This window comes from Solanum verrucosum, unplaced genomic scaffold (genome assembly GCF_900185275.1).
Source record: "Solanum verrucosum unplaced genomic scaffold, falcon-dt-bn FXZP01000252.1, whole genome shotgun sequence".
In the NCBI taxonomy this organism is placed as follows: domain Eukaryota; kingdom Viridiplantae; phylum Streptophyta; class Magnoliopsida; order Solanales; family Solanaceae; genus Solanum; species Solanum verrucosum.
In genome coordinates this window covers 1,241,137-1,258,544 of record NW_026019988.1, presented here as the reverse complement: position 1 = coordinate 1,258,544, position 17,408 = coordinate 1,241,137, and the positions used below count along the sequence as shown (strand labels likewise).

Below are 17,408 nucleotides of genomic sequence, written 5' to 3'. Positions count from 1 at the left end.
CAGAAAGGATCATGCAAAATATACCAATTAAAAGTGTGGCTTTAAAAGTCAGAAATCTTTGAAGAAATAATACAAATAGAGAAAAATAAGGATTTATCCATGGAGGATAAAAATAGAAGTTCAATGGTGGTTTGTGTTACTGGTGGTTCAGGATACATAGCTTCATTTCTGGTGAAAAAACTTCTTGAAAATGGCTACAAAGTTCATGCCACCCTTAGGAACTTAGGTATGTAATTCTTGATTTTACTTCTCTTTTTTTTTTTTTAAATCTATGAATTGTCTCGAGTCGAGGTAGGAGTAACGTCTGTGTACACTCCATCCTTTTCAGACCTCACTAATGAGACTATACTGAGTATGTTGTACGTTGTAATGAATTGTACTGTTGTTGATGGGATGGATGAGATCCCTCGCCATTAAGGCATATACTATAAGCTAAGTCATGGATTTGATAAAAATAGTTTTGCTTGTGGAATATGAAACTCTAGGATAGTATATCAGTGGCTATATGTGATTTGTTTTTCCTTAGAATTTTCTGTTAAAGATCCCTTATCCTTTAATGGGCCCTACACTAGCGGCGAAGCAAGAGGGAGGGGGCGGAAACAACGTCTTTACCTCACAAAAGTAGGGGTAAGGTCTGCGTACACTCCACCCTTTCGGACCCCACAAGTGAGATTATTCTAAGTATGTTGTTATTGTTGTTGAAATGAATTATATTGTTGATGGGACGGGGGACGGAAGAGCCCTTACCCCTTAAGTCCTACGTAGAGGCAGAGCTAGATGGAGGAGGAAGGAAGGTTATTCATCTAAACGCCTTAGAGGGAAATCGGCTTGTATATGTAAGGTTAATTTTATGTAAATATAGTAAGTTGAACTACATAGTAAAAATTTTGTCTCTGCCACAACTGTACATGACACAAATCCAAATTAGTCGGATTTGTAAATTTCAAATATCATGCAGGATGGTGTAAAAGACTCATAAACTGTGATAATTTTGTAGAGGATAAATCAAAGGTAGGCTTGTTGAAGAACTTGCCTAATGCAGAAGAAAATTTGAAGTTATTTCAAGCTGATAGACCAGAAGAATTTGAGCAAGCAATCCAAGGTTGTGAATTTGTTTGCCATGTGGCCACTACTTTTCTACATACTGAGGGATTTCAGGTACCTATTTTTAATGTCGTTCGGGGTTAGCTTGTTTGCACCTCGATAATTTCACCGACTTCTAATTGTGTTTGCACAAGTATATGTACTCCACCGAGATACTTGGTCTCCCATGGTTCTTACATACTCCCTCCGTTTTCATTTGTTCGTCTTACTTTTCTTTTTAGTAATCTGTTTTAAAAAAATGTCTCTTTCCTTTTTTTTGACAGTTTTTTAATTTTAACTTTCTACATGACACGTCTAAGATCACAATATTAAAAAGTATTTTGGTACACACTACCTATGCTTAGTTTAAGACCACGAGATTCAAAAGTTTTTTTTACTTTCTTAAACTTCGTGTCACGTCGAAACCAGACAAACAAATAGAAACAAACGGAGCATTACATTGGTTTGCTAACTAGCTTAGCTATAGTTGGAGTAGGGTGTTCAGTCAAATACTTCTCGTATGAAAATGATATTAAATCTTGAACAACCTTAACAGAATTTCTGGTTTCGCTTATGGAATTTGATTAAGTTATTTATATATATATATTTATTTTTGTGGGATTGAATATTGTAACAGTACAAGAATCCAGTAGAAGCAGCAGTTGCATCAGTGAAGAATATTGCAATGGCTTGTATAAAGTCTGGTACTGTAAAGAGGCTTATATATACAGGCACTGTGCTTGCTGCTTCACCAATGAAGGATGATGGCAATGGCTTCAAGGATTTGATGGATGAAACATGTTGGACTCCTCTCAATGTCCACTTCCCTTTTAGTGATGATTTTGTTATGGTAAGATTTCTTTCTTATTAGTAACCGATGGCGTTGGGGTCAGTTTGCGTCTATTTAGACTATTCCTCTTGATGTTTGTTATCTTCTACGTACCAACACATGTATCATGTAACTCTGTCCACCAAGACTAACACAGACTGGACCATTTTCTTTTTGAATGGTATAGAATTATGTGGAAGCAAAGACTGCATGTGACAGAGAAATCTTGAACTTTGGCAAAGATGGATTTGAGGTTGTGAGCTTAGGTTCTGGTCTAGTTGGAGGAACAACACTCTTGTCAAATATCTCACCAAGCGTGGCTGCTATGTTGTCGGTGATAACTGGTGATGAAATTTATTACAATCAACTCAAGTTCATAGAAGAGGTTGATGGAAAAGTTCCAATTATACACATTGAAGATGTTTGTGAAGCTCACATTTTCTCAATGGAAAATAATGATTCTATGAATGGTAGATTCTTGTGTGCTAGTGCATTTGTTTCTTCTGCAGAAATTGCAACTTATTATCAACAAAACTATCCAGAATTTCATGTCAACCAAAAGTAAGTACCTTATCTTTCATCCACACTCTTTTTTGGTGTCTCGTATCTGGTTTGGAACCCGACTAATCCGGTTTCCATCACATGTTGATGTGGTGGTAAAGTGCTCCATACCAAACACAACTTCATTTTCGGAGTTTGAACCCGTGATGTCTGATTAAGTATAAAAGAGTACTTGTCATCCTACCACATTGATATTGGAGGTAGTTCTTGAGTTTTCTTTGTGCATACATGGCAAACATATATGGATCAGTAACCAGCAGAACAGAGTTACCGCTCTGTTAAAATTGGAATCTATAATGATAGTGTGAAATTTCTTTATGTTGTTGGTGTATATAAGTTTAAAATGTAATCCTTCAAGTTTGTAAAAGTAGACTAAAAGTGCTTCATTTTAATATATCTGAAGGATTATTAGTTTTGCTAATAAGTTTGTTTTGAATCTTTCAATTAAACAGGTACTTGGATGATCCAAAGAGAGAAGTGAAATGGGGATCAAATAAGCTCATGGAGAAGGGTTTTGTGTACAAATATGACATGAAGAAGATATTGGATGACAATATTAGAAGTGCAAGGGAACTTGGAGTTCTCAAACTACCATCATCTACTTAATATGGGAACTTTTAATTATCATACATGAACAATTTAAGAAATAAATGAATATTTTTAAAATTGTGGTCTAGATATGTCATAATATTTGTGTTGTTATGACATTTTTTGAAACTTGTGGGATTAAATATGTCAAAATATATATGACTATATAATTTTTCATTGGAGGAAGATATAAACGTGACATTCATTAAGGTTCAAGTTGAACAGGGACAAGATAAAATATTTGGAGTGAAAGTTTAGCGACATAACGCATGAGGCTCATAGGGAAATCAGACTTGATACATAAGTCATCCAAAAGAGAGGTACTTTCAAGTATCTTAGGTCTATTATCCAAGGGAACATGGAGATTGACGAGGATGTCACCCATCATATTGGTGCATGGTGAATGAAATGCATGCTTGCATTCGGACTCTTGTGATAAGAAGGTATTCCCAAACTTAAGGGCAAGTTCCATAGAGTGGTGGTTAGAACAAACTTTGTCGTATGGGGCGAAGTGTTGGCTAGATAATAACTTACGTTCAGGAGATGAAAGTTACGAATATGAGGATGTTGCGATGGATGTGTGAGCATACTAAAAGAGATGGGATTAGAAATGTGGATATTTGTGACGAGGTGGGAGTGGTTTCGGTGGAGGACAAGATGCAGAAAGTAAGACTGGATAGTTCAGTCATGTGAAAATGAGATACACGGATGCCCCAGTACAGAGGTGTGAGACGTTGGCTATGGATGATTTCAAGAGAAGTAGAAGAAGAACAGAGAAGTATTGCGGAAAGGTGATTAGACTACACCTGCACAGAGTCAACTTACCGAGGACGTGACCTTAGATAGGAAGGGATCGAAGACACGGATTGCGGAGGTTAGTAGGAAGCAGAACGTTGTCTTTTTGTCTATTCATATTAGTAGTCATAGTATTGCCCCCATAGTTTCTTGTCCTTCAATTTTTGTTACTATTAGTTGCTCTTTATACCTCGATTATCATGTTGTTTTGTTGTAGTTCTGTTTTGTTACTATCTACTATTGTTGTTATTATTTATGTTATCCGTTCATTCTTTTACTTCGATTATTTCTTGTTCGGGACTAATTTGGATTATTTTTCCTTAAATCAAGGGTCTATCGGAACAATCTCTCTACCTCTGAGGTAGGGGTATGGTCTTGTAATGACCCGGTTTGTCATTTTTGGATATTTTCATAAAATTGCCATTTTGCCCCTCTCGATATTGACCCTGAGCTATTTCTGGTTGAGTTGTGAATTTTTGTAAGTTTTGAGTTTGAAAGGCTAAAGTTGTTAAAAAATGATTTTTGGTGTCTTTTGGAGTTTCAAGTGTCAGAATGGAATTCCTTTAATTTCGTCAGTCCCGGAATGTGGAAATTGGTCTATGAGAGTTTTCGATATGAGGCCCTAAGTTGAAATTTATGAAATTTTAGCCTTTAGATTGACTTTGGTCAACATTCGAGATTCGGATGATCTGATAGGAATTTCGAGAGTTACGTTGGATTCAGTGGATGATTTTATGCCTAGATGAAGTCTTGGTTGATTTTTCAGAGGTCCCGAGTTTGTTTTGGCCTTTTTAGGCGTTATGCTAATTTCTATGACTTTCACGAGTTTTGGGTCAAGGAGACCTCTGATTTATGTTTCGATGGTTCCATTGAGTCTGTAAAGTCGAGTATAGTCAGTTTGCTTATATTATTTGTGTGTACGGGATTATTCTGAGAGTCTTTTCGATGATTTTTATGTTGGCTGATGTTTTTTCTTCTGCAGTCCTCACATTTGTAGAGGGCCTTCACTTTTGCGATCTTCACTTTAGAAGAAAGCCACCTTGCAAAAGCGAGACTGACCTTTTGGGCGGGGTTCGCTTAAGTGAACTAGGGCTCGCTTTAGCGATGATCGCTTAAGTTAAGCTCGATTCACAAAAGCGAGATCCCCGATTTTTTGGGATTCGCTTAAGCGAATCTGGGTCGTTTTTGCAACATTAGAGAGGGGTTTTTGGTCTAAAATTTCGGGGTTTAATCTCCACTTTTCATTTTGAGCTTGGTAAAACCCTTTGAGGCAATTTTGAAGAGATTTCTTGTGCTAAATCGTTTGGGTAAGCTTTTGTGACCCTAAAACTTCATTTTCCTTTACTTATTCATGGATTTTAACATCAAAACTTGAGATTTTGATTGGCAAATGGCAAGGTTTTTCAAGAACTTGAGTTCTAAACTAAAATGGTGATTGTGAACTGATTTTAACTCCTTTTTCGAAATGGTTTCACCAATGAGTTCCAAATGCCTTAGGTAATGTTTTCAAGTGAAAATTTTTGGATTAAATCTCATTATCGAAATTGGGTTTTTGAGTTGATTGGCCCATTTTTCAAAGAGTATGAACTGGGTATTGTTATTTCCAGAATCTTCTTGTGCTTACGTGATTGAATTAGATTGTGTGACTTTGGACATAATTTGAAAGGGAAATTGGTTATGTGCATTGATTGTCGTACATTGTGATGATACATGTGATATAAAGTCGATGAAAAATGGTTACGACTAGTGATATTGTGCATAAAGGAAATGGTTCTGGTTAGTGATGTGATATAAAGCCGATGAGAAATAGTTCTGACTAGTGATGTGATATAAAACTTGTGGAAAATGGTTCCGGCTACTAATGTGATATAAAGCCAATGAGAAATGATTCCATCTAGTGATATGATATAAAGCCAGGGGAAAATGGTTCAGGCAAGTGATGTTATATAAAGCCGATGGAAAATGGTTCCGACTAGTGATTTTGTGCCGAAGGAAAATGGTTCCAAAAAAAGTTGATTATTGTGATTTGATGCATTTTATACTTGTGATTGATCTACTTGTTACATGTGTTTGAACTACTCGTTACTTGTGATTGGTATACTTGATGCATGTTGGTTGTTGAGCTATGACTATTGAACTTTGTGGTTAAGCCTTGTAAATTGTGTATTGTAGCACCATTAGGTTGGCTGAGTTCTATGCAGGTTGTAGTTTGAGGAGGTTTAGTTGGGATGAATCGATTTCTAGTTAGTATGTTTTATTTATCAGGTTGCTTGCTAAGTACTGTGTTGTTTGGTACTCACTCCTTGCTTCTACACTTGTGTAGGTCCCGAGCCTGGTATTGTGTGATTGCTCTTCTTCTTCTTCTTCCCTTTTCTCGAGGCTTGTTGAAGGACTTGAAAGGTAGCTGCTTGTCATCCAGGCAGACCCTCTTTTTCCTTTTCGTTATGCTTTGTTCTATTTGGGAAACAAAGCATTGAGACTTGTACTTTTTTTTAATTCCCGCACTTTATGTATTAGTGGCTTGTACATGTGACAACCATGTTTTGGGGTTTTAAAATAAGTTTTCCATTTTTATCTTGTTCTTGTTTCTTTTCCGCTTTTGTTTCGTTTCGTTTCGTTGGGTTGAGGTTGTTTTGTCTTGGTGGGAATAGACTAGTGTCGTCACGTCTATCTTTGGATCGTGACAGGTCTGCATATACTCTACCCTCATCAAACTTCCACTTTTTAGAAACTATACTTAGTATGTTGTTGTTGATTCTTTTTGAAACATATACACTAAAGAAAGGGAAAAAAATGCCCCTCAACAGCATAACAAGTTTGCCTTTCGTTTGAATTTGGCCCTAAATATGCGCTTATCATTGTTGGATTGGCTCAAATTTGACATTCAATTGTGAGAAATAGGACAAATTTGTCCTCCGTTTGTATTTGGTCCCAATATATCCTTATCGTTGAAGAACTTGTTTGGCTCTTCAAAAATGCCGACATGCACATTACATTTTTGAACGATCACATCTTAGCATGTCAACATTTTTAGAGAGTCCGAGCAACATAGTTTTTATATGTACCTACATGCTTTTCTGACCTCATTCAAATAGCCTAGTGAGGATAAATCAGTGTACTCTATTCCTATCTGTACATTTGCATGTAGTAGCAGTACTTTGGCCTAAATGTTTGGACCACAAATTCGATAAATGTAATCCACAAGTAGAGTCTAGAGAGCGTATAGTACTATTCCTATTTGTACATTTGCATGTAGTAGCAATACTTTGGCCTAAATGTTTGGACCACAAATTCGATAGATGTAATTCCACAAGTAAAGCCTAGGGAGGTTAGTATGTATGCAGACCCAAAGGCGAAACTATGTATAGCTTAGGGGTACCTGAACCCCCTTCGACAAAAAATTACATTATATATATAAGGTCAAATTCTGATTTTATGAGTATGTTTATTAAAATGAACCCCCATAACACTGAAGATAAGAACGGCATAATGGTTAAGGGGGTTCATTGTTGGCTGGAAGGGTCTGAGTTTGATTCCCATTGCATGCAACATTTTCCACCTGTTTTAAAGGCTAAGATGGGCTCAGATTCCCAATCCAATGACACTTTTTCATTGGGTTGAATATGTAGCTTTATTTTTATTTTATTTTTCATTGGTTTTCTCTTTATTCTGGTTTTATGAGTATATTTCTTTTTTTTTTTATCAATTTATCTTAATAGAAATTTATTAGCCACATCCTTTATAATTTTGTCTTTTATTCTTCTTATTTTATATTGCTCAGTTTGTTTCTACATAGCTCTCTTTCCATGTACTAAATTGAAGAAAGATGACCAATTATTAAATTTTTAAATTGAGTTAGAAAAAATATTTATATAAAATAAAGTAAATTAAATTAATCAAACAAAAAAAAATTAAAAGTCATGAATATTTTATAACAAAATCTATTTAATTGAATTTTCTTTCTTTAATTTCATAGTATTTCTTTCCTATATTTTTTCATTTTTTTCGAAAGAGATGAAAACTAAACTAATTTTATTTGATTTATTGATCTTTTGTTTTTTTATAGATGACTAACCTAGTAAATTGAATTAAATGAACTAAAAAACGATGATACCATGTATTTATCTTCTAAATATGCATTATAATATTAGTAACTCAATCATTACCCCTTGTTTTTATAATAGCATATGATTGAAAGGACACTGATTCAGAATATTTTTTTAAAAAAAGTAAAATATAATAGAATATTGCAAAACTATATAAAAAAAAAAGCATAAATTTTTTTAAAAAAAACTCAATGAAGCAAGATAAAAGTAGGAAGAACATAAACGCGACATGACAAGACAAGTTAAAGTTAGCGGGTTAAGATTAATATTTTCTTTTTTCATCTCTGTCCGTTTTTCATCTTATAATTTTTACGTGTTCACTATTTTATACTTCAAACCCACTTTACGGAAATCTAGCTCCGCCACTATGCAGACCTTACCTCTATGGCTCTATGTACCTTCACGAGATTGATTTCCGATATATCATCAGCTCAAGTAAAGCGTAAAAATATCAGTAAGTAAAGGAAATAGTTGGAGTAGTACATACATTAAATGCAAGGTAAATATGACAGTAAACATATTTTGTCCTTTAGTACCATTTTAGTGTTACTTTCATTCAATGAAAACCAAACATGTTGTGTAAAGTCAGATACAAAATTATTGATTTGATTGAGAAAGATAAAGAAGAGAAAGCTGAATAAGGTTTTATCTATGGTGGACAAGAAGAGTAGAAGTTCAATGGTGGTTTGTGTTACTGGTGGTTCAGGATACATAGCTTCATTTCTGGTGAAAAAACTTCTTGAAAGAGGCTACAAAGTTCATGCTACCTTGAGGAACTTAGGTTTGTAATTCTTGATTTTTCTTTTTTTCCTATCATGTGATCTTGTATGGATGGATGAGATTTACCTTAACTAGAGGTTTCAAGTTCAAATTTCGAAAAGGGAAATTTCTCATAGAAATTAGAGTTCATTGGGAACTCTACCACCCTGATTTTGAAAAATAGTCATTGTTGTCCTAAAATCTCACTTGTGGAATTTGAATATATTTTTTTAATTACAAAGGCTACTGATAGCCTTAGAGATGACAATGGAGCGGGGAGGATGTGGGGCGGAGCGGGTTTAAGGTTGTGCGGGGTGGAGCAGGTTTAAGGTTGTGCGGGACGGAGCAGGTTTAAGGTTGTGCGGGGCGAGAGGGATGTGTGTGTGTGATTTTATGTGGGTTCAAATTTAATTTTAATTTTTTACTTGTTATAAGAGTGATAGAACATTATTTATTAAGATAATTTCTTTTAAGATAGTAAATCAAAATGGTTCAATAGAAAATAATACAATTTCTTACATTTTTTCCAATTGACCTCTAAAGAATAAATTTTAAGTCATATCTATTAAATTAATATAACTTAATGGAAAAATGGATTTATTTTTATGAGGGCAGGGTGGAGCGGGTTGAAAATAAAAAAAAAATTGTTATGAGGGGGGATTAAAAATTTTGTGGGTTAATCTCAACCCGCCCCGCCCCGCCCCATTGCCATCCCTAGATATCCTATCTACCTCTCTGAGGTAGGGGTAAGTTCTACGTACACTTTATCCTCTCCAGATTACATATATGGGATTGTTGTTGTAAAAGCTAAAAATACTTATTTATGAAAGATTTCCCAGAAATTTCTAGTTCTTGGTGTGATGGAGCTGATCTTTCCAGCTTAACCAGAAGTGCAGGTTCAAGCTTTAAAAATTAAAAAAAAAAAAAAGGTAAAATGGTGTCCACTAGCTTCTTTTCGGCCATATCTTTGAAAAATAACCATTGTCATCCTTGAGTCCCGTCTCACGTGTGGAATTTGAAACTTCAGGACAATAATTGTTTTTCAATGACGAGATGAAAAATAATTAACTATTAGTGAATTTTCCCCGGATATTTCAGATTCAAAGCACTTAGCCTTGTAGTGAGTCTAGCGCCATGCAAATTTGAATTAGTCTAATCAGTAAATTCCGAATATATATATATATAATTTGTGATAATTTTGCAGAGGATAAATCAAAAGTAGACTTGTTGAAGAACTTGCCTAATGCAGAAGAAAATTTGAAGTTATTTCAAGCTGATATGTATAGACCAGAAGAATTTGAGCAAGCAATCACAGGCTGTGAGTTTGTTTTCCATGTGGCCACTCCTTGTATACATTCTGAGGGATTTCAGGTACCTAGTTTCATTTTTCAAAATAATGATGATGTTCGATCAGGTCAGCTTGTGTGCATCTCGATAATTATACCAACTTCATTATTGCTTCCCAACTAGTATATGTATTCCTATTTTCATTTTAATGTTGTCGGGGACCTACAATCTCTTACTAGGAACAAAACGTATTTTTTTTTTTATAATGGTGATGTTCGAATCAACTTGCTCACCTATTATGTTCCACCAAGTACCTAGTCTCCCATGGTTTTGACCTATCACATCAGTTGTTAGGCTACACTTTTTGTGCTCGTCAGGGTCGGAGCTATACTCATCAAAGGGTGATCAATTGAACACGTTTTGTTGAATATTTTTATTTTGTATACATGCATCCAAGGGTGTGACGTAACGGTCAATAAAGTGTGTGGAGCACCATGATGTCTCGATTTCAAATCCTATGGAAAAAAAGCACCTAAGAGATTTCTTCCTATCTGCCCAAGCCTTAGTGGACAGAGTTATCTGGTACCAAGGCTTGGTGATGGGCAGTTTCGTGTATGTCTGTTGGTGGGAGGTAGCAGATACTCAGTGGAATAGTCGAGGCACCAACGTCACAAAAATTATGATACTTTATATATATATGTCAAATATTACTACTTATTATATGCAAATACTATGTTTGTTTATTTTGGTGGGATTGAACATTGTAACAGGACAAGAATCAGGTAGAAGCAGCAGTTGCATCAGTGAAGAATATCGTAATGTCTTGTATAAAGTCTGGTACTGTGAAGAGGCTTATATATACAGGCACTGTGCTTGCTGCTTCACCAATGAAGGATGATGGTAATGGCTTCAAAGATTTGATGGATGAAACATGTTGGACTCCTCTCAATGTCCACTTTCATTTTAGCGACGATTTTGTTATGGTAAGATTTCTTTCTTATTAGTAATGATGGTGTCGGGATCAGTTTGCCTACCAACACGAGTATCATGTAACTCTGTCCACCCTAAAAAAGACGAGTCTTTCTCTATGAACTACCTAAACAAGAATTCTCGAATTCTATAAAGCATACCAAAAAACTAAACATTTCCTTTTTTGAATAGTATAGACTTATGTGGAAGCAAAGACAGCATGTGACAGAGAAATCTTGAACTTTGGCAAAGATGGATTTGAGGTTGTGAGCTTAGGTTTTGGTCTTGTTGGAGGAACAACACTCATGTCAAATATCTCTAGAAGCATGGCTAATATGTTGTCAGTGGTAACTGGTGATGAAATTTATTACAATCAACTCAAGTTCATAGAAGAGGTTGATGGAAAAGTTCCAATTATACACATTGAAGATGTTTGTGAAGCTCACATTTTCTCAATGGAAAATAGTGATTCTATGAATGGTAGATTCTTGTGTGCTAGTGCATTTGTTTCTTCTGCAGAAATTGCAAGTTATTATCAACAAAACTATCCAGAGTTTCATATCAACCAAAAGTAAGTACCTTATATTTCATCTACACTATTTGGTGTCTGGTATCTGGTTTGGAATCCGACTAATACAGATTCTATCACACGTTGGTTTGGAGGTAAATCGCTCCCCACCAAACGTGACTTCATTTCTAGAGCTTGAATCTAAAACATATATATAGTTATGTGTGAAATTAGGTCTTAGGCTTAACTCACACTCCAAAAGTTAGCTCAAAGGAAGGAGGATTGCCCAAGCCTTATACGAAGTCAACTCATCTCATTAACCACCAATGCGGTCTTTTGTCATTATTTAACACCCCACCTCACGCCCAGTGCTTAGCATTTGGTACGTGGGCAATTTTGATTTTGGAGGCCCCTATGTGAGACGGGCCCTGCTCTGATACCATGTGAAATTAGGTTGTAGACCTAACTAACACCCCAAAAGCTAGCTTAAAGGGAGGAGGATTGCCCAAGTCTTAGTCCACTCATCTCATTAACCATCAATGTGAGCTTTTGTCATTCTTTAACATTAAGTATAACAGAGTACTTACCACTCCATCACAATTGATTTGAATGTAGTTCTTGAATTTTCTTTGCGCATACTTAGACATTTGAGGTTATGAATTAATAAACATTGAGTTCAACTAATATTGACGACGTAAAGAATTTTTATACTATCAAATCATTTAATATCTATTTAAAGGATTATTTTGCTAATTATTTTTTGAATTTCATTTTATATATCTTTCCATTTATAAACAGGTACTTGGATGATCCAAAGAGAGAAGTGAAATGGGGATCAAATAAGCTTATGGAGAAGGGTTTTGTGTACAAATATGAAATGAAGAAAATATTGGATGATAATATTAGAAGTGCAAGGGAAATTGGAGTTTTTAACTTACCATCATCTGCTTAATGGAACTTTTAATTTTCATATATGAAAAATATTTACTCGTATCGAGTGTTTGTAACAAATCATATGAATTTATCGTAAGTAATAAAATAAGGTGATAATATTTGCTAACACGCATGTCGCGTATTTATTGTTTTGATGTAAACACAGGGTGCGGATAATTTTTATGGTCCGTGTATTGTTTTTTTCTATCCTTCATAGTGTGAAAGTATGGTTAAATGACTATACATGTATATACTGAAGAATACATACAAACACCCTAATATTCTACTCCTAGCTCCAATTTGTTTGGTGATATTTCCTTATTGGTCCGTTCCGGAAAGAATGACACATTTCTACGTTAGGAAACAATTAACTTTAAACTTCACATTTTGCCGTTAATATGAAGCTTTTATAGCCACGCAAATGTTACAACATGTGTAAGGTTTCAAAAGTCTTATAGCCACACAAACTGTACTAAACTAATTGGAACAGAGGAAGTAGTAAATAGAGTACTAATACATCATTTGGAAAGTCAAGCTGATTGAAGCAGTAGAATCATATGGAAACATATTACTCGCGCTCGATGATCACATCGATCCAATGATAATTTGATTACAGTAGTTGTAGTAGTGCTCCTGTAGTTTCTTCTTGTCCTTCGATTTCTATTACTACCTGTTGGTTTTTACACCCCCACTATCATCTTATTTTGTTGTAGTTACTATCATGTTTTTGCTACTCCTATTACTTCTTTTTCTAGACTGCTTTGGACTATTTTTCCCTTGATCCGAGGGTCTATCGAAAACAGTTTTTCTACCTCTAAGGTAGAGGTAAGGTTTGAGTACACTATACCCTCACCAGACCCGGTGTAATCCTATAAGTGGAGTCTGTGGAGGGTAGAATGTACACATGTACGTAAACCTTACTCCTATCTTTGTGGGGTTGAGAAGTTGTTTTCGATAGATCCTCGACTCATAAGAAGTGTAATCAAAAGCAGTTAAAGGCCTTAAATACTGAGTTCTTGTTTCTCTTAATTAGTATTAGAAGAATAATATAGAAAGTAAGTTGCATGTTGAATAGTAGCATTCCCTTAATCTTTCACTATGATTTAATCTATACTTGATTTGGAAGCAATGTACCAGAAATGGGAACTGGAAAATGAAAGATAATGCTATTTGTAAACATATTCTCCTTGTGAGAAATTAATCTACATCTCCATCTACATGTTTTGGAGAAAAAGAACTGGTGATCATATGATTGAAGTAAGACACATCATACCCTTAAGAGTTCGACCATTTTGTCCTCTCGACTAAGAATGTCGTACGCTTGTATTTTTACAGGAGCATTCACATATGAAGAGACAGAGATCAAGACATACTTTGATTTGATGATATGAACTTTGTTTAACTTTCTGTGATTTCTTGCAGCATTTCTACCACCTTCTTCATCTTTGGTCGTTTTGCTGGTGTCATGTCAGTGCACAGCAACGCAACCTTTAGTGCTGCTAACATTTCTTTTCTCCAAGAAAATGAAATGGTGCTGAGCTTTGCATCGAGTATCTGCTCCGGTGTTTCCCCCCTTGTAGGTGCACCATGTACCCACTTAACCAAATCTATTCCTTCACCAAAAGCTTCATCAACAGGTAGTCGGGTGGTTAGGATCTCGAGCAAAACAACCCCATAGCTGTAAACATTTCCAGGAGCTGTTACTTGCATTGTATATGCATACTCTGTTTAGAAAAAAAAAACAAGTCAATTACAGATTTATAATCTCTACAAACACGAAAAGAGAAAGATAATAGTTTCAATTTGTTTGTCATACTTAAAAAAGAATGCCTTTTTCCTTTTTTGGCAACTTTTAAATTCAAACTTTTCACGTGACATGTTTAAGACCACAAGATTAAAAGGCAGTTTGGTACATTCTACATATCTTTAGTTTAAGACACCAAGATTCAAAAGTTTTCTTTACTTTCTTAAACTTTGTGTCAAGTTAAAATCATACAAACAAATTGAAACAGAGGGAGTATGTGTGTTCAAATGATATGTACCTGGAGGAATATATCCGAATGAACCAGCAACAGCACTAATACTTGCAGTCCCTCTAGATGGATCGAGAAGCCTAGAGATTTCAACTTCACTAACCAAAGGCCTGAAATTAGAATCCAGAAGCACATTCCCGGAAGAAATGTCAAGATGGATGATAGCAACATGATGAAGGAATGCCAATCCTTCTGCAACTCCAGTGGCAATGGCAAGTCTTGTTGGCCAGTCGGGCTTATATTCAGGTTTCTGGCTAGAGTTATGAAGATATTGAGTCAACGTTCCGTTGGCATAATATTCATGCAACAGAAGAACGACATCTTCATAGATTCCAAATCCGATAGGACGAGCAAGATTATCATGAACGAGCTTACTAAGCTTTTCAAGCTCTCTGATCATCTTACTCTGGTGATGAATTATAGTTTTGTCCATTGACTTTAGCTTCTTCACCGACAAAATCATCCCGGAAGGCATGTCTGCTTTATAGACAGTGCTGAAAGTACCAACACAAATCTTATTCGAGTCTTTCATGACTGCCTTTACAACTGCATCAAAATCAACTGCTTGCTTTAGATTGTCAACAAAGACGTTTCCCGCTAGTATTACTGGTTTGCTAGAAATTTCATCAATGGTATTTCCAGCTGCTTCCTTGGCAGCTTTCTCTTGTTTCTCCCTCATCATGAACAGCAAAACAACCACTGTGACACATACAAAAACTGCCAAACCAGAACCGATAACAGCCAAAACGATTCGGTAAGAGACCCTGTGACCGTAAACGCTGTGGTCATAACCATTTAAATCCCCACAACCACCACTCAAAGGATCACCACAGAGATCTTTGTTTCCAAGAAAACTTGAATTAGGACTTTTCTGAAATGGTGCAAAAGTAGGTATTGGACCAGTGAATTGGTTGCTCGAAAAATCAACCTCTATCAAACTCTGCATGCCCTTCAATGCCGGCGGAATATTCCCAGAGAGCTGATTATCAGATACATCTAAAGAAACCAACTTGTCAAGTTTTCCTAAATCCTGAGGCAATTTTCCGTGGAGACGATTATGACTCAAATTCAACGAAATCTGCAAGTTCTTCATATGACCAATCTCAGGAGGATACTTCCAGTAAGTTCATTACTCCCCATTTCCAACTCAAGCAACTTTACACAATTCCCTATCTCATGAGGTATCTCCCCTCGAATCGAGTTCTCCCCCAACAGCAAATATTGCAATCTGGACGTATTGCAGATATCTGCCGGTATGGTACCATTGAACTTGTTGTTGCTCAAGTCAAGCTTATTGAGATTCTTGCACTTAAGAACTGATATTGGAATCTCTCCATAAAGGTTATTACCAGAAACAATCAATTCTTGCAAACTGTTAAGCTGACCAAACTCAGGAGGAATAGTTCCATTAAACTCATTTGAAGCTAAATTAAGAAGAGTGAGATTTGAGCATTTCGCGAACTCGGTGACAATTTCACCAGACAAACTATTACTATCTGCTTCAAAATAAGTAAGACTGCTGATATTCCCAATTGATTTAGGGATACCTCCAATCAACTTGTTATTCCCAATTCTAATACTAGAAAGTCCTTTACAATTCCCAATCGAATCAGGAATCGTTCCGGTCAACTTATTCTGAGTTAGAACAAGAAATTCAAGATTCCCATTAGCACAAATGCTCTCAGGAATAGTACCTTCAAGCTGGTTTGAGTGAAGGTTCAACAAAGAAAGATCAGAGTACAATCCTAAGTTAACAGGAACACCACCACTAAATTCATTCTCATAAGCAGCAAAAACCTTAAGATTGGTCAAATTACCAATCCACATTGGGATAGAACCATTCAAGTTGTTAGTAAATATTTGAAAATCTTGCAAATTCTCTAACCCCTCAAGCTCATCAGGTATAGCTCCTGTGAGCCAGTTTTTCGAAAGGTTCAATGCCTTAAGGCTTCTGAGCTTACCTAATTCACTAGGTATTGAGTTTCCAAATTTGTTAAAAGACAAATCAAGATATTGAAGCTCAGATAAATTCCCAAATGCAAATGGAATAGAACCTTGGAAGTTATTATTAGAAAGGTCTAGCCACTTTAAACCTTTGAGCTCAGATATTAGAGTTACATTACCTTGTAATCTAAAACCAGAAAGATCAAGTCTTTCCACCATTGAACTGTTTGAGCTGCAAATAACTCCATGCCAAGAGCAGAAATCAGTTGTGTTCATCACACCCCATCCAGGTACTGATAGCTCTTTCCCAATTGCTTCCACTACATCTTGATCATGAAAAACCAACTGGGAATTCACAAGTTGGAATCTTGATAACAAACCAACTAGAAAAAACACAGTTAACAGAAACCTCAAAAGTGCCATTCTTGAGTTATTTTTTTTTTCAAGAAAACACCTTTTCTTCAATTTCTTCCTCCTTTTCCCTCCAAAACAACCAGATAGAACAATCAAGAATCCATTGATGAGATTAAGGGGGGGGTGAAAAAAGGGGTTTGCAGTGAAAAAGATCGAATCTTTGAAATGGTTATGAGGTTGTTTACAAAGAAAACACCTTTTCTTCAACTTCTTCCTCCTTTTCCCATCAAGAATCCATCACATGAAACTTTCTGCAGAATTGGAGATTGTGGGGGTGGGGTGTAGAAGACAAAAGGGGGTTTAGAGTGAAAAAGATTGAGTCTTGAAATGCTCAAGAAATGTGAGGGAGTATTCCATTTGAGGAATCTTGAAAATGGAAAATAACCAAAAAGCTAGGAAGCCCTTAAATTTAGGAAATAAAATGTAGTAGACAGTAGAAGTGAGTACTATCTAAGAAGAAGCCATATCAAGAAATGAAGAAAGCCATTGTGTATAGAAGAAGAAAACAAAGAAAGAAACAAAACACTAAAAAACAGAAGGACACAGAAAACCTGGGTCTAGGCTAGAAGATAGACTAGCTGAGCTGAAACAAAATAGTA

At 35.7% G+C, this 17,408-nt stretch overlaps 3 protein-coding genes across 3 annotated transcripts; 2 read left to right on the top strand and 1 right to left on the bottom strand.

Annotated features, from left to right (window-relative positions):
- The first annotated feature begins 18 nt into the window (after positions 1 to 18).
- LOC125818902 (anthocyanidin reductase ((2S)-flavan-3-ol-forming)-like) lies at positions 19 to 12,545 on the top strand. Its single transcript, XM_049498412.1, has 6 exons — positions 19 to 226; positions 998 to 1,158; positions 1,721 to 1,933; positions 2,100 to 2,473; positions 2,926 to 3,061; positions 12,420 to 12,545. The coding sequence occupies exons 1-6, from the start codon at positions 100 to 102 to the stop codon at positions 12,435 to 12,437; spliced, it is 1,029 nt and encodes a 342-aa protein (XP_049354369.1). The 5' UTR covers positions 19 to 99; the 3' UTR covers positions 12,438 to 12,545.
- On the top strand, positions 8,597 to 12,545 carry LOC125818900 (anthocyanidin reductase ((2S)-flavan-3-ol-forming)-like). Its single transcript, XM_049498411.1, has 5 exons — positions 8,597 to 8,743; positions 9,926 to 10,092; positions 10,779 to 10,991; positions 11,175 to 11,548; positions 12,284 to 12,545. The coding sequence occupies exons 1-5, from the start codon at positions 8,614 to 8,616 to the stop codon at positions 12,435 to 12,437; spliced, it is 1,038 nt and encodes a 345-aa protein (XP_049354368.1). The 5' UTR covers positions 8,597 to 8,613; the 3' UTR covers positions 12,438 to 12,545.
- A 1,078-nt stretch (positions 12,546 to 13,623) lies between these two features.
- LOC125818709 (leucine-rich repeat receptor-like tyrosine-protein kinase PXC3) lies at positions 13,624 to 17,408 on the bottom strand. Its single transcript, XM_049498220.1, is given in 3 exon segments — positions 13,624 to 14,142; positions 14,461 to 15,564; positions 15,567 to 17,408. Coding segments are annotated over 3 exon segments (2,682 nt in total). The 5' UTR covers positions 16,819 to 17,408; the 3' UTR covers positions 13,624 to 13,816.

Excerpts from the sequence above, each read along its gene's own strand:
- LOC125818902 (XM_049498412.1), top strand. The coding sequence starts at position 100 with ATGGAGGATAAAAATAGAAGTTCAATGGTGGTTTGTGTTACTGGTGGT. Across the intron at positions 227-997 it reads TGCCACCCTTAGGAACTTAG|AGGATAAATCAAAGGTAGGC; the intron begins GTATGTAATTCT and ends ATAATTTTGTAG. Across the intron at positions 1,934-2,099 it reads TTAGTGATGATTTTGTTATG|AATTATGTGGAAGCAAAGAC; the intron begins GTAAGATTTCTT and ends TGAATGGTATAG.
- LOC125818900 (XM_049498411.1), top strand. The coding sequence starts at position 8,614 with ATGGTGGACAAGAAGAGTAGAAGTTCAATGGTGGTTTGTGTTACTGGT. Across the intron at positions 8,744-9,925 it reads TGCTACCTTGAGGAACTTAG|AGGATAAATCAAAAGTAGAC; the intron begins GTTTGTAATTCT and ends ATAATTTTGCAG. Across the intron at positions 10,992-11,174 it reads TTAGCGACGATTTTGTTATG|ACTTATGTGGAAGCAAAGAC; the intron begins GTAAGATTTCTT and ends TGAATAGTATAG.